Source organism: Chelonia mydas, chromosome 4 (genome assembly GCF_015237465.2).
Source record: "Chelonia mydas isolate rCheMyd1 chromosome 4, rCheMyd1.pri.v2, whole genome shotgun sequence".
NCBI classification, from domain to species: Eukaryota; Metazoa; Chordata; order Testudines; family Cheloniidae; genus Chelonia; species Chelonia mydas.
The window spans coordinates 53,610,254-53,636,461 of record NC_057852.1 but is presented as its reverse complement, the minus strand read 5'-3'; the positions used below and the strand labels follow the sequence as shown (position 1 = coordinate 53,636,461).

The window sequence follows — 26,208 nt, the reverse complement described above, 5'->3', positions numbered from 1 at the left end:
ATCTCATGCTGTTCTTCTCTTCTTGTGGACTTCCTATCCCCCCGCTGATTCATATGTAAATGGGGCTTCCCTTGCTTTTGATCACACCTTGTTTAATTTCATTGGAGACAAGTTGATAGGTCCCTTCCCTTCTGTCTGAGGAAAACCTGTTTCTCCCTGTGTTTGTCACAGACTCTAAAGCATAATATCATGCACTATCCATATTTCCTCATATAGTGTTAATACATAGATTTTACAATGATATTAATCACCAGTGGATCATTAGCTTACAGAAAGGACCTTACTCAATACACATTTGCTATACAATAATATTGTATACAATCAGTTGATTCAGTTACTTATCATTTGAGGTTCAGACCCCGCACTTTATAGGCCAAATGGTTTCTCTCTGTTGTTGGGGTATAGACACCATACTGTCTCCCCCCAACCACCACCACCACCAATTTGTTTATCTTATATGTAAACAGACCTTCATTGTCTCTGCCAGACAACCAAATGAGCAGTCCTTTGTTTAGGGCAGAATGGACTTTTACGCTGCTTGCCAAACACATTTTAAGAACATAATTCTAGCACATATTTGTAACACTTTGTACACACCCTCTACCTACATAATGCAAGAATAATAATAACTAGTGAGTTGTTAGTTTTCCAATGATATTTTAATGACACCTTTTAGATACAGATTATGACGACAGTGTGTTGGATGTAGTGAGTATGTTAGGCCTGATGAGCCTCTGTCACAGAGTAGTCAACAACAAATGGGCCTCTGAGTCACAGTTATCACTCTAGGAATGGCATCCAGGGCTCTTTTTCCTCAGGAGCGTCAAGGTCCCTCTTCTCCCCAAAAAGGCAGGCAGCAGGCCTCTCAGTACTGCCAGCAACTGGAGTATATCTGCTTGGGTGAGTAGGCCAGGCCTGTTGCTCTCATATCCTCCTGCATCTCAGAGTCTTCTGGTGGGATAGTATTGGGAAAGACTTCCAGAGCTGTGGATTTGAGTTAACACCCCACTTAGGTGAATGGACATTATGTAATTCTAAAGCTATTGTTCTGGTTTCTCTGCAGATGTCACGTCATTGGTTATGCTTGAGTCACATTTTCAGACTTGTCTTTGCAACAATAAGGGATAGGCTTTTTTTTTTTTTTTAAAGAAAGCTGAGATTCTGACACCATCGCACAACTAACTCCAAAAGCTGGGTCCCTAGGCATGAGCCTATAGTGCCTATGACTTATTCCAGCACTTATCTAAGCTCATGCTTTGTGCATATACTTCAATCCCACTTGTAAGCATTGCCTTCCTTGTGCTATACTCTACTTGTATTTATTTATTTATTTTTCTTTTTTGGAAAGAAAATTCTGAAATTAATCATATTTTCTTTTGACATTTGTTGGGTCATACTTAAAAAGAGCAGCAGATTGATACTGTTCAGTTATCTCCATAGAAACCTGTCTCTACAGAGAGGATTTGGAACTACAATAAAACAGGACTGTATAGACAGATGGTCTTTATAACAGATACTGTACCTTTGCATTAACTTTTAGAAGAGTGGAATTTCAGAGACTGGCAATGTTCCAGAACTTGACATTGTTCCCCAATGTTTGGCATAAGTTCCTTTCTGTGTCTCGGACTGTTTAGCAATTAATTTTCACTCTACTTAAACAAAAATATGTATTTTAATAATTACATATACATTATACCATTATACACTTAGGTCTAACCACCCATTAATTTCTTTCTAGACAGAGTTATTTGTGCATGCCTTCAAGGATCAGCTGGTCAGAAGTGCCCTTTTAGCTCTATACACAGCCCGTCCAGGTTGTGTCCTCAAGAAGCCAACTGTGCCCAGAACCAGTATGGAAGAATGTGGTGATCCACAGGGTCAGAACCATCCATCTCAGATCAAACGGCAGAACTCTATACCTCACCATTCAGAATATGATGAAGAAGAGTGGGTAAGTAGCCTCAAAGTTCTTGCTTGAAACTCTGTCAAAAAATCCACAGCTAAGTGTAGACAAACACAAGTCTTAATCTCCATGTCTCCTCTTGTTAGAAAAAGAGAATTTAAAAACTTTAAATACAACTGTATTTTACAGATGCATAGATTCAATTTTTTTGATTCATTTGAATGCCAAGAATACTTTTTTAATGAAGTCAAAAGTAACTTGAAAGAATTTTCTGATGAATAATTTGCTTGTTTGTGACTGCTTAGTTTGTGCATATAACAATGTTGGACGCGAACATCTTCATGACCAGATGGGAAAAAGCCATGCTGTTTGTTTACCTCAATCCTTTTTGTCATTTAAGTAGATATAAAGGAGACAAAAAAGGAGTATGAAATCAAAGTGCAATTTTTGCCAAGAGTGAACATAAACAGTTTAAAAATGCATAAACTAACGATCAGTGAAGGGGAACTGTTTTCTCTGAGTCTGTTCTTAGAGGATATCTGAAATGCCATAAAAGACTCAAACATGGTTTTTAAACATCAACATTCTTGGCAGATCTTTCAATGATTTGTACAATTTATACAGCTGAGATTTTGTGAATCCATTATTTCAGTGGATGCTTTTATGATTGATCTTCTCCCTCAACACCTTCCTCCCACATCCTCCATTCTATTTCCCATCAGTTTCTTCGATTCATCGCTGTGGTATCATGGATGCAAGTACTCCAACATATTAATCTTTGCTTTCAATAATTAATAATTAATCTTTGCTTGTGTGAGTTACAGTATCTTCATACCTGAACTAAAGTTCTGCTTATACCATGAATATGGAAAGAAGAATATTTTTCGGATAAAGAAAAGACAAAAATTGTGCTTTTTATTTTAAATGAAAGCTGAAATTTTCATGTAATAACGACTCTGGGAGCTGGAGCTTTAAGGAGAACAAATAATATTGCAAGACTTGCGATAAAATCATGAATGTTGACGACATTGAAAAGATTAATAATTTTGTACAAGTTGAATCTTCGTTCATTTTAATTCATTTGAAGTTACATAGATGCTACCTTGGTTTTATTTGCTTGTTGAAGCTTTATTTTATTTCTTTATAACATGAGTTACAGTGTCCTAACAGTTGTCTAAATCCCCAGCCCAGTGAAGCACTGAAGCACATGCTAAATTTGAAATATGTAAGTATTCCCATTAAAGTAAACAGGATTTCTTGCATTCTTAAAGTTAAGCACGTGCTTAAGTATTTTGTGAGATCAGGGCCTAAATTATCCTCTCATTAGCTTTCCATTCTCTGTTTTAATGGAAAGCTGATGGCATATATTATCTTAGTTTTAATTACTGAACTCTTGTCAACATGGTGGAAATAGAAACCTCTGAGCAAGTGCTTGGAAAGTGTAAAAAAAAATGCTTAGTCTAATCTGCAATTTAGTTATGCAATAACATTTCTTTGAATATTTGTTTGGAAATTAGAAAACAATTAAACCTCAAAGGAATATTGTGCTTTCTGTGACTCTCTCTGCCATGTGCAGTATTCTTCAGCTTTGTGTTGGTGAAGATACATACTGCTTTTCTTTCACTATATCAAAGCAACCAGAAGCTTCTTGCAGCTGGGATTCTAAGTTTAGTTCGTCTGAAATCTAAAATAATGATGTCCTACAAAATTGACCCAGGTCTTGCTACTTTAAATAACGGATTAATTTTTTAATTTTTTTTACAATACTGATGATTTATTTTTACGAGCATCTGGAATCATGAGTTCTAGGCCCAACTTTAAAAAAAGGCAAAAAAAAATTTCTTTATAAGGAGTAGTTTCCAACTTTCTATTTTGATATTCTGTTCTTCACATTGAGTAGGCAAGGATATCTGAGAAACCGAATTATTCTTATTCTTAACTAATCTGTGTGTCGTACAAAAAAATTATATTTAAAAAGAATGCAAATGCAGATTTCTAGTAACTTATGAAACTGCCTATATTCCTTGAGACGCATACGCCATTAGGCTAAAAGTTAATGTACAAACTAAACCCCTTTGAAAAATAGCTTTTTGTATTTCTGTTCTTTGTTGATTATTTATATCTGGTAAGAGGTTTTTCTTTGCCTTTTTGAGTATACATTTCTAATCAACTTAATGCAGGTTCTGTTTCTGCAACTGGATCCAAATTGGTGGATCCACTGGGGTTCTGTAGTGAAGCAGGGATCTTGCTGTGCTGATCCTGTTGCAGGATCAGGGCCCTGAGAAGCAGTGCTATAATACACCTTTCTGTTTGGATGTCAAATACAAACATTAATGCCAGACGGTTGAGAGCAGTATTGATTGAGCTATTTATACTGGTGTAATTATAAGCACTATGCTTAGGTAGTACCAAAGCATTACTGCTTAAGGAAAAATATTTAACCTGATAGTTAACAGATTGCCTCTGGATAGTTACTTCCTTCTCTGCTTGCCAGCTGCTTCTGCTATCCCAGAACCTCCCTCCAGGGAGGGGAAAAAAATGTCATGTCATGCATAATGCAAGAGTGGGTGGGCAGACTGCCACTTGGAAGTGTTTCTGCTCTACATTTCTGACTGACTAGTTAACATGGTTGGTGTTACAATGCTATTTGTATAGTAATAATAAAAAAATACAATGGCTAGAACAAGCTGACTTTTTTCCCTGTTAAAACAGCAGTTTTAGAAGATTAGATATCAAAATATTTATAAAAGAAATTAATATACCAAAAATTATGCAATTGACTGTTGACAGTGGAAAGTAATCAGTATTTTGTATATAATCATTTTATTTTTGATAGTATTTTAACCAGTATGCTAATACTGCTGTGCAATATTTGAATATACTGTAATTCCTGTGTGAAATATTCTCCCACCCTCAATAGCCTATTTCCCAGTGGTCTCCAACCTTTTTATACACAAGATCACTTTTTGAATTTAAGTGCAACCCAGGATCTACCCCACCCCTTCCCCGAAGTCCCACCCCGCTCACTTCATCCCCCCCTTTCTCTGTCGCTGGCTGTCCTTCACCCTCACTCACTTTCACCGGGCTGGGGCAGGAGGTTGCGGTTCGGGAGGGGGTGCAGGCTCTGGGATGGGGCTGAGGGGTTTGGAGTGTGGAAGGGAGCTCTGGGCTGAGCCTAGGGTAGGGGGTTGGGGTGCAGGAGGGGGCGAAGGGTGCAAGCTCTGGGAGGGAGTTTGGGTGCAGGAGGGGGCTCCAGGCTGGGGCAGTGTTGGGTGTTCAGGAGGGGGTACAGGGTGATGGCTCTGGGCTATTATAATAATAAAGTGTAGGTGTGTGTTTTGTAAAAAAACAATATAAATATATATACCTGCACGTGTTCATGATTAATATAAAACCTCATTATATCATAATGACAACAGATTTATCACATTAACAGATTTTATGTTACAAGCACTAACAGCTGATTATACTGACTGATTAACCTATATGTAACTCATATTCAAATGTGTCATTGGTTTCCTTTGAAATCATATCTCTCAGTGAAGCGTTTGTGTTCCTTTTTAGCTGCCACCACTTTCATGTACATGTAATGGATGCTATATAATACATGCAGTACTAGTACTAAACACATGTACTATACTTCACTTATCACAAATCTACTTCATGTTCTGCATATCTCTAAATTTAGAATCTTATACATAAATCAGGATTATTTTACAGTATTAGGTAAACTTTCCCACTATGTGTTATACAATCTATGATTAATTGGACATCGGTTAAGATTTCATAGAATCATAGGTTATCGGGGTTGGAAGGGACCTTGGGAGGTCATCTAGTCCAACCCCCTGCTCATAGCAGGACCAATCCCCAACTAAATCATCCCAGCCAAGGCTTTGTCAAGCCTGACTTTAAAAACCTCAAGGAAGGAGATTCCACAACCTCCATAGGTAACTCATTCCAGTGCTTTACCACGCTCCTAGTGAAAAGTTTTTCCTAATATCCAACCTAAACCTCCCCCACTGCAACTTGAGACCATTACTCTTCATTCTGTCATCTTCTACCACTGAGAACAGTCTAGATCCATCCTCTTTGGAACCCCGTTTCTGGTAATTGAAAGCAGCTATCAAATCCCCCCTCATTCTTCTCTTCTGCAGACTACATAATCCCAGTTCCCTCAGCCTCTCCTCATAAGTCATGTGTTCCAACCCCCTAATTATTTTTGTTGCCCTTCGCTGGACTCTTTCCAATTTTTCCACATCCTTCTTGTAGTGTGGGGCCCAAGTACTCCAGACGAGGCCTCACCAATGTCGAATAGAGGGGAATGATCATGTCCCTCAATCTGCTGGCAATACTCCTACTTATACTGCCCAAAATGCCTTTAGCCCTCTTGGCAAAAAAGGCAAACATGGGTTCAGATTGGAAGTGGCTAGCAAATTCTTTGTTATATAGTAAGTGTCTCATTAAAAGACCCTGGAAAACCAGGGAATTGCCAACCATTAAGAACTATACACATAAGTACTGAAATACTGTAGCAACTTCTGAAAGTGCGATACATTCTACAGCAGAATTATATGCTGTAAAGTATGGTGATACACAATGCAGAATTGTTATTAGATTAATAAGACGTTTGCCTCAGTAGAAGTTCTGGCACAAATCCAGCCTCTTCTATCTCCATCCAGCTTCCATTTGTTTACATTTGTCTGTAACCATAGTATTGTTTTTGAGTCTAAATTCTCCTTCTCCCACACATCACATGTCTAAATCTTCCCATCCTGCACCTCCACAGCATTGCCCATATGTGATGTTGCTTTCATTGTCTCTGCTTAAGTCCTCCTGCTTACCCTCTTCTTTCACTTTGTCTTGTAAAACTCCCTTCTCGTGCCTCCCACCACAGAAACATGCAGTACACTTCTGGGCACCACATCACACATATATAGAAGAATGATCGCATCACTCACCCTTTTTCTCCTCAAACAATTCCATTAGCTGTCCATTTATTTCAGTTCAAATGACTCATTTTAATTTTAAAGTGTGAATGGAGTCATTCCAAGCTCTATCACTAGACTTGTCTCACAATTTCTGTCTCCTTATCTGGCTCTGGCCTCTTTTCTGTCCTTCCACACAATCCCACTAGTGTGGATCTAAGAGCCTTCTCTTCTGCAGCTCCTGACACCTGCAGGAGCCTTCCTGTAGCTCTCCAGCACAGTGATTCTAGTCTGTCTCATTCCAAATGACTTGACCTTATCTTTTCATCTGTGCTTATACCTCTTGATTTCACTCCCCCTCTATTATGTTTTTGTTATGTCTGGTTAACTCTGTAAAGTGTCATGGGTTGCAGTTTGTATGGAAGATGATGTACAAAATGAAATTGCATTAGATGCTGAATGTGGCATATAGGCAGGCTGCTAATATTGGTGTACCATCTCTCATTTTTACGTTTGCTTATTCAGCATAGGACTCATTTTAGCAAATGGAGGGTTCAGTAAATGGGCAGTAAAAAGCTGCACGTGCAAACCATGGTGTTGCAAACAAAGAGCCGATCCTGCAAGTTAATGAACACCCTCACCTCCCATCGCAGTCAGTTAATCGGATGCGAGGATGCTCAGAACCTCACAGGATTGAACCTATAGTGGACAACTTTGCGTGCAACTGCACATGCAATGTGGGCATATTTAGGAGATTTTAGCCCTTGGTTTTGGACAGTGTGAAGTGAATAACAAATGTATTGTTTTCAGTGCCTTAAAAAAATCAGTTCCCAATTCAATTATTTACACCAAAGAAACACGGACAGTGGAAAAAATTTTCTTGAAATGATGATATGCTGTGTAAAGATGTTAAGTTACATAATTGGTAGACACTTAATCTGTCTTTACACTTCAGTAATTCTACTGTAGACAGTATTAAGAAGCTAGTGGTCTACTAATACATCTCTCGCTATGCTTCTTTCAATAATGTGTAGTGATACTGATGCTCTTTTCAGGATAGGGTGTGGACCAATGTGGGGAAGAGTTTAAACTGCATTATTGCAATGGTGGACAGACTGCTTGAAAAAGAAGACAGCAGCAGTGGCATTAAGGAAAGTGAAAATGACCCTTCATCTGCAGCTTGCATGGTATCTCATACAAGTGGTAAGAAACCTATTTTTTTATGATTGACTGGGTAAATAAAATGAAAAAGTCACAATAAAAATGAGATAGAAAGAGTGAATAATGTTTCTGATGAAAGTGTTGATAGTATGGTTTTGCACATTCCTGGCCTTGAATGACAGAAAGCTGTTTATCAAATTGCATCTCAGTTGTGCACTCAAGAACTGCTTGCACTGCTCAAGTTTTTGTGCTCCATAAAAGCCTCCTTGAAAGAACAGTGTTTTCTTTTGAAGTCTCTGACATAATTTAATCTATTTTAGGTTTTTCTTGAAAATACCATTCAGAGAAAGACTCAAGAGCATACATTAACCCTTAAGGAAATTTTAACGCACACTTTCAAAATGTCTTTTGCTCGTAAATCCTTTGCTGGTTCCAAAATCAAATCTTTTTTTAAAGATAAAGTTGCTTCTCTTTTGTGAATGCAGCAGTTTCTGCAGAGCTAGGTATTAGGTAGAGGATGATTTAACAAAATGCTGTGGAGAAAATTCTCTCAGATCCACATGGTGATTCTTGGCTCCATTATTCTGCTCTTCCTACATGCCTGGATTTCTAATTGTTTTCATTTGCAGAGAGAGTGAAATATTAAAGTCAAGATCTGCTGTATAAATCCGAGATGAGAATCTTGTGTTGTGTATGTGCAATGAACGTAAAAGTGCCTCTTTGAAGGTGTATGGTATTCCAAGACCGAAGGAAAGGGTCTTGGAAGCAGAACCAAATTCTGTGCTGCAAGCTGCTAGAAAATCTACTCTTCCTTTTATTTAGTGGGAGAGTGCATGATTTGGGCTCCGTGTTTTATTTTATCCTGTAATTACTTCTTTGTGTGTTTCCCACATTTTCATGACTTGGTTTTAGATCAACGATATTTAAATTATTAGAAATTTTATAAGATTTGGTCATTTAATTAGTTAAAGCTATTATTCCATTCCATTTGTGTACTGATGCTAGGATTTTAGCTGTAGCCCTAATTTTAATGCAGCTGGAAGGAAGGGCTGGCCTTACCATGAGGCGAACTGTGGCGGCCAGCTCAGGTGCCAGACTCTGAAGGGGTGCCACTAGGACCCAGAGTGTAGAAAATTGTGTCTGCTGCTGGTGCACATGTATTCTCTCTGCTCTAGATGCACAGAGATGGTGGAGTGCTGTGCCGGAGAAAGGAGGGCACAAGAGACAACAGGCAGGCAGGAGAAAAGGTGAGAGGGAATAACAGAAAGCAGCAGGAGCTGCAGGGAGAGAGAGGAGGAGGAGCCTCTTTGTACCTCTCTAGCATCCCCAGGAGCCTGATTAACTGATTAACACCAGCTTCTCAGGGAGCTTTCTGTTTCTTGCTGCTTCCCTGAACCCACTTGAGAAGAACAGGCAGTCAACTGAAGTAGTAGGAGCCAGTTAGGCCCTTAAGACACTGATATCTTCCCTCACTCAGGCCCTACTACCAGCCTGCTTATTTGTCCCCTTCAATTGAGTGTTGAGAGCCACTATAGCTGGCACAGAACAGCAGTCATGAGTGAAAGAAGAAAACGCCCTTCTGGGGCAGCATTCAGAGAAAGAAAGAAAGCAAAGGAAGCTTTTCTATCTAAGCAGGAAGGAGCTCTCCTGAGATACATAGATACAAATGTTCATGGTGAGCCTTCCGGCCCCAGTGAGGATGTGAGTGGTGAGGAGATGCCTGATCTTCCCAGTTAGAGGGCAGGTGACCTGGCAGCTACTGCAGCATCCATATCTCGATCTCAAATGGATGTAACCATGCACATTCCTGAAGAAAAGTGTAGATCAGAGAAGAGTGTGGTCGAGGCGCAAGAAACTGCTGCTGCTGAGTTTAGTTCCTTAAGTCTAGATGATCCAGGATTGTGGACCTACTTGAGCAGTAGCCTGAGGGACTTCCTTGTACTGCATGGGCCACAGCAAGTGAAAAACTTCATGTTCCCCAAAGGCAATGAAAATAGAAGTTTCTATCCAACACATTACTGGCGTGAAATCCCCAATGGTGACAAAGTGCAGAGGCCATGGCTTATGTACTCAAAAACCCCAGAATGCGGCATACCGTTTTTGTTGCAAACTCTTCCAATCTAATGTTCCACCCACATTGGGTTCTACAGGAACAAAGGACTGGAAAAATCTGGCTAGAAATCTGGCATGCCATGAGAAGGCAGCAAATCACCAGAGACCATTCCATAGGTGGAAAGAGCTTGAGATGAGACTAAGGTTAAAGGCCACCATAGATGATCAGCATCAAGAGAAGATTGCATCTGAGTCTCTTCACTGGCAAAATGTTCTGAAAAGGCTCATTGCCGTTGTGAGAATGCTTGCTACCCAAAACCTAGCACTGTGTGGCACTTCAGATCAGCTGTATGTGCCAAACAATGGAAACTTCCTTAAAATTGTGGAGCTGATGGCTGGGTTTGATGCTGTACTCCAGGAGCATCTAAGAAGAGTCACCACCCAAGAAATGTACACACGCCACTACCTTGGAAAAACAATTCAAAATGAGATCGTACAGATACTGGCAACTAAAGTCGAATGGAAGATTGTGGCAGATCTGAAGTCAGCAAGATCTGAAGTCTGTTATTCTGGACTGCACACCTGATATCAGCCATACGGAACAAATGGCTTTAATGGTGCATTTTGTAACAACAACAGAACCTAGTGAAAATGTCCCTGCAATGGTGACTGTCAGAGACCATTTTCTAGAATTTATTGACATTGATGATACTACAGGAACTAGTATGACAAATGTGCTTCTTAAAAAGCTGGAAGATACGGGAATTGCAATAGCTGACATGAGAGGTCAGGGCTACGGTAATGGTGCCAACATGAGAGGAAAGAAAAGAGGAGTGCAGACACGGATCCGAGAGTTAAACCCTAGAGCTTTTTTTGTCTCATTCATTGAACTTGGCGGTCAGTGATGCAGCATCAGCTTCTAGTGAGGCTGCTGAATTTTTTAATGTAATTCAAAGCATCTATGTATTTTTCTCTGCATCAACTCATCGATGGCAGGTTTTGAAGCAACATCTGGAAACATCCTCTCTGACACTGAAACCACTGAGTGCCACACGATAGGAAAGTTGAGTGGAGGCGATAAAGCCTATCAAACACCAAATTGGGAAGATAGATGATGCCATAGTTGCCATTATGGAGGATAATGCTATGACAGGAACTGTTCATGGGAGAACAGTGGCAGAGGGAAATGGAATCACCACAAACATACATAACTTCAAATTTCTGTGTGACTTAATGTTGTGGCATGACATACTGTTTGAAATAAATGTTGTAAGCAAGAGACTCCAAGGTGTTGACCTTGATATATCTGGAGCAATGGAACAACTGGACAAAGCAAAGTCATACCTACAGTCTTACTGGTCAGCTAAGGGATTTTAAAGCGTTCTGAAGTGTGCACAGAAGTTGGCAGAAGAACTTCACACTGAACCTATTTTCCCACCCATTCAAGAATACAAGAGTCACCGAAGAAGACATTTTTATTACGAGGCACAGGATAATCCCATAAGAGACCCCAAACAACAATTCAAAGTTGAATTCTTTAACCAGGTGCTAGATTGTGCAATACTGTCAGCTGAAGAACATTTCATGGAGCTCAAGGAACACAGCAGTATATTTGGGAAGTTGTATGATATTCCAAAACTCCTCACTATACCTGAAGAAGACCTACACAGCAATGCAGGGCACTAGAGACAGTGTTGACATGTGATGACATGCGCCATATTGATGCGAGTGATTTAGGTGATGAACTGAAAGCCCTTTCAAGATGCATTTCAGCAGGATCAACTCCAAAGGCTGTTCTGGAATATTTCCAAATGCTTTTGTTGCTCTGCGCATACTTCCAACGCTTCCTGTAACAGTTGCCAGTGGAGAACGCAGCTTCTCCAAGCTGAAATTAATAAAAACACATCTACGGTCCACAATGACACAGGAGAGGCTGGTCGGCCTTGAAACCATCTCAATAGAGCATGAGCTGACCCAGACTGTGTACCTTCAGCAGGAAGCAGTTCGAATTTTTGCAACCAAGAAAGCACAGAAAGCACCACTTTTATTATTCAAACAGATAAAAATATCAGTGTTTACTATGCAGACAAGAAAAGTTACATTTGCTGTTCAGGTGTTTGAAAGTTAAGTGTTACTTAAAATTTTTGAACAAGGCATTTTAAGTTGTTAGTTCTCCTTTATTGGGGTAGGTAGCAGAGCAGTACCATGACAGGAGTAGAACAGGAAGAAGGCAGAATTGAGACCTTTCAAAGTTTTTGCCCAAGCGAGGGGGCATGGGGGTGTCATTTGAGCTCCCCACCTCAGGTGCCAAAATGTTGTGGGCTGGCTCTGCTGGAAGGCCAACTTATTTACCAATACCAGAGATTTGTGCCAAGACTGGCATCCATAGTTTCTGCATCAAATGTGTCACTCTCAAGTATGTCACTTTTTACAGTAAAGAGATGGAAATTTTCTTACCTGTTACATTTGCTTCTGTGAGTTTCTCTCTATAGCAGGTGAGAATCTACCTCAGCTGCAAGGTCAGGAGAATGGGTGGCAATTTTTTGGTCTATTTTTTAGTCTTTGGTCTATTCTTTTTTGGTCTATTCTCCAGTAATAATTTATGGGAGTGGGGTGTGGGCACAGTATGTGGATTCGGAACAATGTTCCTTGTACGTTGGAGTGAGGTACAAAATCTCACAGATCAGCTAGAAATAGTCTTCAGTTTGAAACTGTCTTCAGGAGGGGAAACTCAACAGTCCTGGGTCTGAGAAAGACAGCAAAACTGAATCTTAGATGTTCTTGTGGCAAACTGTTCCTCTTTCTCTCCCCTCTCCCCTGTGATGATAATTAACTCTTACTAGTTTTCTTCAACATCATGAAGTAATAGTAGATTTCTTAATAATGAATGTTGGATTGGTTTTGCAAATGAGGCCTCTGTTATGCTACCTGTGTGTTACATATGTACAGTTCTCTATCTGTTTTCCACATGGCATGGATCATTTTGGCTGTAGAGCAAGATTTTACATTACTTTAATTTTGTTTACCTTAACTGAAAGAAACTTAGAACTTTGTGTATGTGTTTTGGAAGTCCTCTGTCCACAAAAATAAGAAATTAGAGAAGTATAAGTTTTAAAAGTCCATTTTTCCCTTGCTCTTTCAAGCCTCATGAACATTTTCCCTGTGGTGCTCTCTGATTGAAAGGCATTTGACTAGTCTCTTCTGTGACATTGTACCTTTAGCTATAACAAAGGGACAAAAGGTGCTCTTTGCTTACATTCAGGCTCGTAATTTACAAAGACATGTGAAAAGTTGATCAGAGTCTTTATCTCTCACATTCAAAACTACTTTGAATTACCTTCCCCCAAAAATGTTTAGCTTGAAAGGAATTTAAGAAATGTGATAAATGTTCCCCAAGCAAAATGAAGATATTGTCCTACGCTAAGCAACAGTACTTTTTTTAAATCTGAGGAAATTACAGGAGACATAATTTGTTCCGCTCATAAAATCTTTTCCAGAGTTGAAAAACAGGCCACGAATAAACAAACCTTGTAGTAATTATGACAATGAAGCAAATTCTTCTTTTTTTTTAAATTCTGCCCTTATTTCTTCTCAGATGTTTACTAAGGGTCTGACCATGCTCCCAGTGAAGTTCATATGAATTGACTTCAGTGAGAACAGAATTGTGGCCTTTTAAAGACCTTTTTTTGATTTCTTCAACATCTGTTTTGTTGTAAACTGTAGGTTCTTTATTTTGTTATATTTTATTTTTCAGGAGGCGTGGCTTCATTTCTGCAGTAAATTTTGATGGCTTAAAATGGAGCTGGGGAGGGTAGACCTAGAAACTGAAATGTTTTGAAAGTTGCTTCCTATTGTAGAACTTACTTTAAAAAGTTATCTCCACAGTGTGGAAAGCTTTCAGGTATTGGAGAACAGAATTGGTGTAGTTCAGGTTGCGTAATAGACTCCAGTATACCTTCCTGTTTTCAGTTCCTGATAATGTTCTGAAACTTTTGCCTTTTGAGGCCAAAATTTTCCATGCCTGATCTCTGCCTAAAGCTGATTTTTTCTCTCTCTCTGTTTTGAGTGTGAGGTGGAAGATTAAAGATGTATGGTTATGTACGCAGAAGTCAGGAAATGCCACAGTCAAGGTGATAAACTGAATTTTAATTCTGCTCCCTAGGGTATGTGTAGTCTTTGGTTACATTACATGATGTCATACTATTTCTCAAGAAATCCAGCATAATACCATGATATTTTACAGCCATAAATATACATTTATATCTTGGAGTGCTGTATATTTTGTGTATACAAGACAAAGTCCATGAAAGTCATTTATATGAACATTTCTCAATGAATGTTACTTACATGTTGTACCACAACTTAAGCATAACAAAACTGAGTAATAATGTAAAAATACCAGCATTCATAGGTCCCCAGTTAACTCAGTTAGCTTCCTAGTCGACTAGCTCAGTCCTGAAATTGACCCTATAAGAAAAGCTGTGCTGTCGCTGGAAAGGAAAATTTATATACCACGTGAAGTGATAACCAGATTATTAAAATATGTACTTTATAGATAAGAGAACTGATCATATAAAAGGACAGTCAATGAAGATATATTTGATTATTATGACATAACATTAGTGTAAGTATTAAAAATGGAAAAAATCTTACAGGCTTCTACCCCTGTGTATCTAAGGTTGTAGAAAATATTATGATAATATACTGGATTATCTGAGCAATAGGATGTGTTCCAGTAATTAAGGACTGCATCATAATACATACCCAAAGGGTGAAAAGGTAGGGTTTCACTTTCTTTGCACCCTCTGAGTATATATTTCCTGAATTTTAGGGTGCATAACATATCCATTGTATGAAATTTCCTAAATTTTAAAATGTGAATACATTTGCCTTTTGGTTTTTTTCCCTCTCCTAGATACTTACCTTCAAACAAGGATTTATGCCCTCCTTAATCTATCTTTTCTTACAGTCTGACTGTTGAGTATATTCTTAAGGCTGAATTTGAGATATCAGTTTCCAAGGTAACAGACTATGGTGTCATCAGCACAGGATTATAATTTCACTGCAGGATAAAGCAGAAAGAGAAGATGGATTTTAAGGGAGAACATTGTTTCTTAAGCTTCAGTGTTTTGCTAGGGAAAATTACTTGATAACACTAAATTCTTATTTTCCCATTTATTTCATAGTACTCAAACTGTGAAAGTCCTTTTTTAAGGATTTCAGTGTTACCACTCTGTACCATGCAGTAGCTTGCTCTCATGCAAGCACAGGATTCTACATTCATCCTATGTAGATCTTACTGTTTGTAGGTGGACAGACTGATAGGATAGATCACTGAAATTGAGAGGGATCCCACAGCTCTAGATTGGAGCACTTTTGTAATTATGTGCTCTAGGGAACCAGGTGCTTCTGCACCTGAACCAGTGTCTTTCTCTGTGACAGAGTAACTGGTGGGGGTTTGAAACCATGCCATGTTCCCTTTTTAGTTTTCTTCCTGAAGGAAATAGTTTTCTGCATAAAAGTTCCCCAGTGAAAATGTATTTTCTGCAAGCATCAGATACCATCTACTTTCAGGAGCAGGAGCTTGGAAATTTCCATAAACTTTTCTCTTGTGTTTCTCCTTTTTCTGTGTGTCTTCTCTTCCCTGTCTCTCCTTTTCTGTAGTCTTCCTGTGCAACCCCTTTATTCTTCTATTTCCACAGCCCTTATATACTCCTCTCTCATATCCATTATTTTAGTCTTTCTCATTCCTTCTCCCCCCCCCCACTCACCCCCCTTTTCTATTGTGTGTTTTAGATTTGACTCGCCTCCTATCTCTGGTTATCAGCCTTCTTCATTTATTTTCTGTATGGCTTCTGATTTCTGAGGGCACACTCATATTTGTGTTTTGTCAGATGGTTTCAGCATCCATTGTTAATCACTGTGATTATATGGGAAATTTTAGGTTTTTGGCAGTAGAATAGCAATCTCCATAAACTGTAAATTGTTCCACTTCAGCATCAAAGTTGTGCAGTTAAAATAAACATTACAGCAGTTTCTGCTTTCCATACAGCAAAGAGGTGAAGCTGTTATTATTTTATTATATTTACTGCAGTAATACACAGAGGCTTTCTCAGGATTTGGGTCCCATTGTGCTAAATGCTGCACAAATATGTGATAAGACATGGCCCCTTTCCAAAGGGCTTAGGTACTGTCTTTGAGTTAAACCTAGCTCAAAGTCCTCATTGGAAAGAGGAAGAAATTAACTGTAATTTTATAGTACTAATATGTAAAATATTTGAACCATGATAAATAAGATTTCTGAACTCTCTTTTTAAGACGTTTACCTGAGAATAATTATTTGTATCATGTTCATAATAAACTTTGGTCGAAGAGGGTTCATTATTTGGTAGCATGTGAAGCATGTTTTTTCTGCTTCTTCCCTTGAGACACTGGATGATATCTAACCTGTTTAATTTTGGATATTAAGACAGCACTTTTTGTTCCTTCATTATGTCCTTTGACCTATTTCATATCCTGTCTCCGAGACGTTTATTTACATAGTTCATGTAAATAAAAGTGAAAGAGATTAGATAGAGCATATAGTGAAATTACTCATAGTGTACAGCCCAGTTACCTTTTCTTTATCATAGCTCCCACTTCCTTCTGCTTTCTGTTGTCATTCAACTCTCCTGGTTTTTAATTTCATACCATTTTAATTTTGAGGCAGTTGAAAGCCACAGAAGTCTGTAGCATTTTCACTCCCTTTACAGAAAGGAGTATATGGTCTTTGACAGCAAAGATAGCATTAGCCGCATCTGAATCCACTAAGTATGTTGCTGGGAAAAGTAAGAGAGAAGTGTGGGGTTTTGCTAGCTCACTGCTAGTATATTTCAGTTCTTATTAAAGGGCTCAGTCAGTCTGTGCACACAGCGGGCCTGATTTTGAAAAGGTCACGAATCTATGACCATACCCAAAAGCATATATCCAGATGTAGTGTGCCTAATTTCTATGAGAAATTACCACTGTGCACATGCAACTTGGGTATTGGGATGCAGAAATTCCCAGCTGAATGCCAGACAGACCATTTGCACATACAGTCATGGTAATTGCGCAAACAAATTTGGCCCGCAATCGTGGACATGTTTTTGTTTTTTTTACATGGCCCTAGGTGCCTGACTTCTATCAAGCCTTTACTTTTGCTGTGAATATCTTCCTTGTATTAGTCTGAAGGGTCAGTATTTGTGCTTAGTACGCACAACTGGTCTGGGAAGCGGTAGTTTCCACCACTTCGTTCCCTTAGGAATTCCACTAGGAAAGTGCAGCTTTAAGTTGTAATCAGGATTCCACAGTAGCCACACTGCTCTGCTGCAGACTGACTCGGAGGTGTTCTCAGTCAAGACTGCCTTCTGGCTTTCCAGGCCATGCCCCCTCCAGGACAGCAGCACGCAGTTTGAAAATGTGCTGTCTGACTGCAGCCTCTGTGACAGAGGGGAAGCTGTGGGGACCTTCCACCACTGCATTCTTCTCACGGCTTCTCCCAATACCCTAACTTATGACTACATAAGACATCAGAACGTAAGGCTGAATCTGGCTCATGCTCTCAAACAAAAGTGTTTTCTCTTCATAAAGTACTCCCGTAAAGCCCCTCAGGGTGTGTGTACCCTGCAATAAAACACCTGCTGCTGGCCTGTGTCCGCTGACTCGGGCTCACTGGGCTATAAAATTGAAGTGTAGATGCTCAGACTCAGCCTGGACTCTGGGGCCCCATGAGAGCGCTGAGGGAGTCCGAACATCTACACTGCAATGTTATAGCCCCATAGTCTGAGCCCCCAGGAGCCCAAGGCAGTTGACACAGCCCAGCCACATGTGTTTTATTGCAACGTAGACATGCTCTCAGATATGAGACAGTTATACTCTAGCCAAGTGTGCTGAACTCTGTAATAAACTCCAAAGTATAGTGTGGGGGCGGGAGGGGTGTTCATATAAATCATATAGACCTTGGTTCCCAAAAGCAGCCTAACAGCAGTAAAGAGCTCATTGTGCAAAAGCACAAAATTCATAGGTGAATTTAAAAATATTATTTGAGCATAGCTTTGTCAGTTTTTAAAATGGTTAAATTTCTGGCAAGTTACCCTCAACTTCCTCAGCTTGTTAAGCAGTTAGCTAACCAAAATAACGCTTTTTAAGTATCGTAAAAAGTATGAAGTGAAAGCAGAGGTTGAAGGAGCAACAGCACTGACTGCAACTGCCATTACCAGGTACTGCCATTACCAGTGCACACAAACACTGAAAATAAAAATATCTAGTTGTTTCTGAGTGAATGGTCTTAACGTACTATTTAGAGCTAAAAAGCTGAATTCACCTTTCACTTTTAGCCCTTGTGTGTGTGTTTGGATTGAAAATTGAGAATATAAATGAGATTAATATCTTGTGGTCGTGTACAGTTTACACTCAGAGGTGTGTGTGTGTGACACAGCTTGGTCCACTGGGTATTGACAAGCACAACTTGTGCTAAAATTGATATGAACTGTGTATATAAATCCTACTAAAATACGGTTGTACGTGAGACTGGAAGGCTCCTGAGACTGGTAATAGGATACGGAGTTTTTCACCTCTTGATTCAAATCAGGCCCAATGCAGTGGCTACCAAAATTGTTTCTGATGGCTGTTCAGAAATCTATATGGAATTAGCTGGTGAACTCAGTTCAGTTTCTAGTGAAAAATTTCTGCACTTGAAAATCCACCATCATAACTGGCATCCTTTTTTGGTGTTTTTAAGAGATGCCAAGGGTTGAATGATCATGGAGACTGCCCTTAGAGGCATATTAACAGGGCATAAGGGGGACGCTTGTACTGCTGTTACCTTTGGTGTCTCCAGGCCAGGCAGTCTGGTACTTATTCAAGAACGAATCTTTGTTTTTAAAAAAACTAAAAATAAATATGAGACTTTATTCTTCAATGGGTAAATTCTCTAGTTTCTAAACGTAAAGGGCTATTCTAATTTTATAATGGGGAATGATAAGTGATAATGCAATCCTGTTTCAGACTTATTTTCTAGCTCCACCTACTGGACATTAAACATATTCTGTGTTGAGTGAATGAACAAAAAGTTCAGTGTAAACAATCAATCAGATGATTGGCACAAGTAATTTAGTTCAGTTTGAATAATTTTATCTTGTACCCTGCAGGAAAAAAGCAATTCTGTTTATATTCTAGAATAACATTCTAGTATTGTCCAAAACTGAATGTGTTTCTCCTAGATCATCAGGCTAAATGTAGTGAGCCTAGAGATTTTGGAAAACTGCTTTTTAAAAAATAACTAAACAGATGTATATTGTAAGTGATATAAATATTTTGATGGGTAATTTTGCTGGCATTTCATAGTGTTTGTGGAACTTAAAAATTCAACAGGAATTGAGACATTTTTAGATATTCAGTGTGAGAATTTTTGATTTAAAAAAAAAGAAAATGATCCTATGAATCCCTTGTTTATTCAATATACAAGGTCAACTCTCAGAGATCAAGTTAATTAATCAGGCATGTCCTGTTTTCATCACTGTGTGGGCGATGACATGACAAACACAGTTGTAGGGAGATGTCCAGAGACTGCCCAGGTGCGTGCTGCAAGAAGTGGTTTTGGTTCATTACTAGATCTAGAGAGAGGTTCCAATTACTGAATCTCCAATGATTATCATGACATTCATGAGTGTGGTGCCATCTTTTGTATGAGATATAAAACCAAGGTTTTAAGCACTTCTGATAATTGAGGAGAATCCATGCTTTTAGATCTTAAAAAGTACTTTATTAATTAGTATAGTGATGTAGGTATTAACGTAAAGTACTCCCAACATTAACAAGAGTGAGGAGTTTTATTCTGTTGTCCAGCATAAAGTTCAGTTTGAATAATTAGAATTCTGTCTATTCACAATGAAATTTCAGTTGGGTATAGGTTGCTGTGTACTCTTGAACAACTGTTGCTGTCAATCTCAGAAGTGACTTTGTTTTGGTGGTAAGTTAAATGTCGTGTGCATGTCTGAAGTCTCTTCAGCTGAAAAGTCTGTGTTGACTGGAGTGTAGTTATTTTCCATAGGGCTGCACTGAGTTAAGATCCACTCTTGTGACGTCCCTAAGGCTTGTGGGAGATACAGTTGTGTGATGCTTGTGAGCTCCCTAGGAGCCAAGTGTCAGTCCTGCAGCATTTATGAGTTTTGCAAGACTGAAGCTCCCTGGAAGACTTCGCCCCTCCTCTCCTTTTCTGCTGAGCCAACTCTATGCTATAATCAGGGCAAATCTGATTATATAAACTCACACTTCTGAAGGTATTGGGATTATTCACAAAATTAGGGTTCTTCTATGTGTATGTATTTGCAGAGTGTATTTGGGACCTTTCATTAAGTAAAGAGATGAAAAGTATGCTATTAAGTAATATCCTTTCTTTACTTACTGTACGTTGAACACAGATGATAGAGGCCTACAGTCCCTAGCTACAGCCCAGCTAAGGTAGGCTAGTTCCTACCTGTTCTGAGACCGTGCTTGCCCCGGAAGCAGCCAGCAGCAGGTCCAGCTCCTAGGCAGGGGCGCCATGGGGATCCACGAGCTACCACTGCCCCAAGCACTGGCTCCACACTCCCAGTGGCTGGGAACCGGCCAATGGGAGCTGTGGGGGGTGGTGCCTGAAGGCGAGAGCTGCGCAGAGCCGCTTGCGTACCTCTGCCTAGGAGCCGGACCTGCTCCTGGCTGCTTCTGGGGCACAGCGCTGTCTGCAGTGCCAGGACAGGCAGGAAGCCTGCTTTAGGACCCCACTGCATCGCTGACCAGGAACTGCCCGAGCCCCAGTCTCCTGCCCCAGGCCTGAGCTCCCCCAAACCCGGAACCCCCTCCTGCACCCCAAGCCCCTCATCCCCAGCTCCGTTGGGTCACGGGCATGAACAATTTTCTTCCACTGGGTCCCCAGAAAAAAAGTTTTAAAACCACTGTCTTGGGGTATGTCTACACTACAGCTGAAAGTGAGTCTCCCAGCGGAGATGGACAGAACTGAACTAGAGCACTAAAAATAACAATGTGGATGTCGCGGCTCAGGCTCTCAAGCCCACCCAACCCTCTAGGCTTCAGAGCCTGAGCTCCAGCCCAAGCCAGAATGCCCACGCTGCTATTTTTAGTGTGCTAGCTCAAGCCCCACTAGTGCGAGTCTGTCTGCCCAAGTTGACAGGCTCACTCCCAGCTGCAGTGTAGACATTACCAATCTTTTATCTCTTGAAATAGGATGAATGTCCATTATACTTTTGAGGCTACTTTAATCTGGCCAGGTGTGACCTTGCTTATTATCATATCAGGCATTCAAGCATCCTTCATATTAATACTATGACAATAAACTCAGTTCTTATCACATACAGAATGACTTCTCTGGCACAGTATGTGCTGTGTGTTCCAGTCTCATTCATTATTGTGTTTGCTTTCCTGGGCAAACAGTTTTATTTCAGCAAAAAGAATGAGGAGTACTTGTGGCACCTTAGAGACTAACAAATTTATTTGTGCATAAGCTTTCGTGGGCTAATGAAGTGGGCTGTAGCCCACAAAAGCTTATGCCCAAATAAATTTGTTAGTCTCTAAGGTGCCACAAGTTCTCCTCCTTCTTTTTGCTGATATAGACTAACACAGCTACCACTCTGAGTTTTATTTCATAGATTCATAGAGTTTAAGGCCAGAAGGGACCAGATCATCTAGCATGACTTACTGTTTGTCTTTACATTTCTTTCAGTTACCCCTGTATTGAGCCCAATAACTTATGTAGCGTTTGGCTAAATCATATCTTCATAGAGTTATAGAATGTAAGGCCAGAAGGGACAACTGTGATAATCTAGTCTGACCTCCTGCATAAAACAGACCATAGAGCTTTCCCCTAAGTTATTCCTGTTTGAACTAGAAAGGCATCCAGTCTTGATTTGAAGACATCTGGAGATGGGGAATCCATCACTACTTACCTTAGCAGTTTGTTCCAATAGTTAATTACCATCATAGTTTAAATCTACGCTTAATTTCTAGTCTGAATTCTAGCTGTCAGTTGTTATGACCTTCTCCATTGGATTGCTGAGTTTGTTAGCGCTTGGTATTTTCTCCCTGTGAAGGTACTTACACACTAATCAAGTCACTTTTCAATCTTTTTGATAAGCTAAACAGATTGTGCTCTTTAAATCTCTCATTGTAAGGCATTTTCTCTAGACCTTCAATCATTTTTGTGGGTCTTCTCTGCACCCTCTCCAATTTCTCAACATCCTTGTAAAAATGTGGACATCAGAACTGTACACAGCATTTCAGTCTCCATCTCACCAATGTCATATGCAGAGATATAATCACCTCCCTACTCCTACTAACTACTCCTCTGTATATATCTCCAGCGATCACACTGGACTTTTTGCCACAGCACTGCCCTGGGTGCTCATGTTCAGTTCCTAGTCCACTGTGACCCTTAAATCCTTTTCAGAGTCACTGCTTTCCAGGATACAGTCACAAGCTCAATAGGTATGACCTGCATTCCTTTTTCTCAGATGTATAACTTTTCATTTGGTTTTATTAAAACACATTTTGTTTGAATGGGCTCAGTTTATCAAGAAATCCAGATCACTAGATGACTGCCCTGGCCTCATAATTATTTCCTACCTCCTGCAACCTAGCATTTCAAAAGGTTATTTTATCCTTCAGAGTTCCCTACTTGTAACATACACTTTGGTCAGAATTTAGTTCCTGTGTATATCTTTTCAAATCAAAGTCTAAATTAACTTCCCCACAGGACAACTCTGTCTTCCCTTGCCTGAAGTGCCTTTCCAGTGTTAATTAGTCCTTCACTGGTCTGGCTTGGAATGTTACTTGAAACAATTTGCCATTATCTCCAACTTAATTTAAATATTTAAATGGAACATATTTTCATTAAGTCTGTGATCCTTAATAACACCGATCCACAGCAAATATGGTGGCTTGCTGTACATTATTCAGTCTGTCACACGCTGTATAATCTTGGTGTTTTCTACACATCTGAATTCTTAAGGTAAGGTGGTGAAAATGGGACAGATTCCTGACGAGGGTGAATCTTGGTGTGATATATTAGAGATTAGGCAAACCCTGGGTGGTTTGGATGCAGATCAAATTTTATTAAAACCTGCAAAGTCCAAATGTGGAGTAGTGATGGGCCCAGTTTGGATAAATGATTCCAGTTTTCATCCATCACTAGATATGTTCATTGTATTCCTTTTTATTTCACTCAAGCGTTCCATTTTTAAAAGTATTTCATTATTTGAAAATCATTTATTTTTAATATGCATTTTAATAACACATCATAATATATTTCAGAATATTTGTGATACATAGTTATTTTCATCACCAACATCTGTCCTTCAGATAATTCCAAAAGTCATTTTATTATCCTTAAATATCCAAAACAAAGAAATAGAGAGAAGTTCAAAAAAGATAGAGAAGAATGACTAATGCTAATACTGCACCCAGCTGCTTCTTTTCCTTGCCTTCCAAGGCTGATCTCCTGTCAGATGTGGGCAGCTCCCACTCTCACAACTAAACTGTATTTGTTCAGCTCTGTATAACTTGGATTATAAACTCTTCAGTGCAGGAATGAGGAGCACATTCTCAGCTGGTGTGAATTGTCAAAAGACAATCCCAGTGTTTATTGGACCACCTGGAGAGTTCCCTAAGGGTACGAATGAGCAGCTCAGGAATCGTTAGGAATCCTAGAATCGTAGGACTGGAAGGGACCTTAAGAGGTCATCTAGTTCAGTCCCCTGCACTCATGGCAGGACTAAGTGTTATCTAAACCATCCCTGACGGTGTTTGTCTAACCTACTCTTAAAAATCTCCAATGATGGAGATTCTATAACCGCCCTGGGCAATTTATTCCAGTGATTAACCACCCTGACAGTTAAGATTCTTTTCTTAATGTCCGACCTAAACCTTCCTTACTGCAATTTATGCCCATTGCTTCTTGTCCTTTCCTCAGAGGTTAAGGGAGAACAATTTTTCTCCCTCCTCCTTGTAACAGCCTTTTATGTTTTTGAAAACTGTTATCATGTCTTCTCTTCTCCAGACTAAACAAACCTAATTTTTTCAATCTTCCCTCATAGGTCATGTTTCCTAGACCTTTAATCATTTTTGTCGCTCTTCTCTGGACTCGCTCCAATTTGTCCACATCTTTCCTGAAATGTGGCACCCAGAACTGGACATAATACTCCAGATTAGGCCTAATCAGTGTGGAGTAAAGCAGAAGAATGACTTCCCGTGTCTTTCTTACAACACTCCTGCTAATACATCCCAGGATGATATTCACTTTTTTTTGCAACAGTGTTACATTGTTGATTCATATTTAGCTTGTAATCCACTATGACCCCCAGATCCTTTTCCACAGTATTCCTTCGAGGGCAGTCATTTCCCATTTTGTATGTGTGCCACTGATCGTTTCTTCCTAAACTGAGTACTTTGCATTTGTCCTTACTGAATTTCATCCTATTTACTTCAGACCATTTCCACAGTTTGTCCAGATAATTTTGAATTTTAATCCTATCCTCCAATGCACTTGCAATCCCTCCCAGCTTAGTACTGTCTGCAAACTTTATAAGTGTACTCTCTATGCCATTATCTAAATTATTGATGAAGATATTGAACAGAACCAGACCCAGAACTGATTCCTGCGGGTCCCCTTTCCATATACCCTTCCAGCTTGACTGTGAATCATTGATAACTACTCTCTGGGAACAGTTTTCCAACCAGTTATGCACCCACTTTATAGTATCTCCACATAGGTTGTATTTCCCTAGTTTGTTTATGAGAAGGTCATCTGAGACAGTATCAAAAGCCTTTCTCAAGTCAAGATATACCGCATCTACCTCTTCCCCTCTAGCCACAAGGCGTGTTACCCTGTCAAAGAAAGCTATTAGGTTGGTTTGACATGATTTGTTATTGACAAATCCATGCTGACTGTTACTTATCACTTTATTATTTTCTAGGTGTTTGAAAATTGATTGCTTAATTATTTGCTCCATTATCTTTCCAGGTACTGAAGTTAAACTGACTGGTCTGTAATTCTCCAGATTGTCTTTATATCCCTTTTTATAGATTGGTGCTATATTTAAGTTTTTTCAGTCATAGTTCCATGAACTTAAAGTGAGCTATAACAATTTACACATCTAGCCCCATGCCTTCCCACATGTTTTGTACAGAGCTATGAATAACTATAGTACTATGGAAATAAGAACACAAGTAAATATGGCAGTTAGATTTATACAGGAGTATTTGCTTTGGGTCAAATCTAGTCCCAGCTCCCACCCTGAGTATGTAGGTTAGACACAGGGGAGGTATACAAGGGGAAGGAAGAGAGATTAATCTTTTTCCCAATATAACCATTCCATGGAGCCTGCTCTAACATAATGGTTAAAATGGGGTTGGAAGGACTGGAGGATCTACACAGCCACTGCCAACTTCTCTGTCCCCTGAGAAGAAGCTTTTATCTATAGATTTGTCTACAGTATAACTAGTCTTCATGTTCTTTATTGTTCCAGGTGACTGGTATGAGAAGCTTTATCCCCTCGTAATTACACTCAAGGACTGCATGGGAGAGGTGGTGACAAGGGCAAAGCAATCAATGACTTTTGTTCTACTTCAGGAACTTGCATGTGGCTTGCCACAGCATTTGATGCTGACCCTAAGAAGAGACATCGTCTTTAGTCAAGCAGTAGGTGCTTCTTGAGTCACTGTTTTTCTTTTGTGATTACTGTTTATTATTTACATGATTGTAATTAATCATGGCATACATGCAGGTATTCGCCATTTCTTTTAACGGAACACAACTTCTTCATTTGTGTTAATTCATTCAATTTAATGTTCTGTACTATGATGAACAATTAATTGATTTAGGTTGGGTTTTCAAAGGACTTAAATGAATAAATGTCATTGAATTTAAATAGGAGTTGGGTGCCTAATTACCTAGGCTCCTTTGAAAACCTCAGCCTTAAATATTAATAGACTTAAGGGCATCTTTCTGATCTCAGTTACAGCAGTGTAAATCAGAAATAACCCAACTTGAAGTCAATGAAGTTTCATGGGTGTAAAACCAATTTAAGGTCAGAATGAGATCCATATATTTTATGTATATGTTACCCTACAAAATACCATAATATACAATTGAGA

General features: G+C 39.4%; 1 protein-coding gene across 2 annotated transcripts in view; it reads left to right on the top strand.

The window, feature by feature from the left end:
- INPP4B (inositol polyphosphate-4-phosphatase type II B) overlaps positions 1–26,208 on the top strand; it is a 292,155-nt gene that overhangs the window by 186,781 nt on the left and 79,166 nt on the right. For both annotated transcript variants that reach the window (XM_043545736.1, XM_043545737.1), the window contains 3 exons: positions 1,739–1,951; positions 7,884–8,031; positions 25,581–25,753. In XM_043545736.1, the coding sequence (XP_043401671.1) occupies positions 1,739–1,951; positions 7,884–8,031; positions 25,581–25,753 (534 nt within the window). The remainder of the gene's footprint in view (positions 1–1,738; positions 1,952–7,883; positions 8,032–25,580; positions 25,754–26,208) is intronic.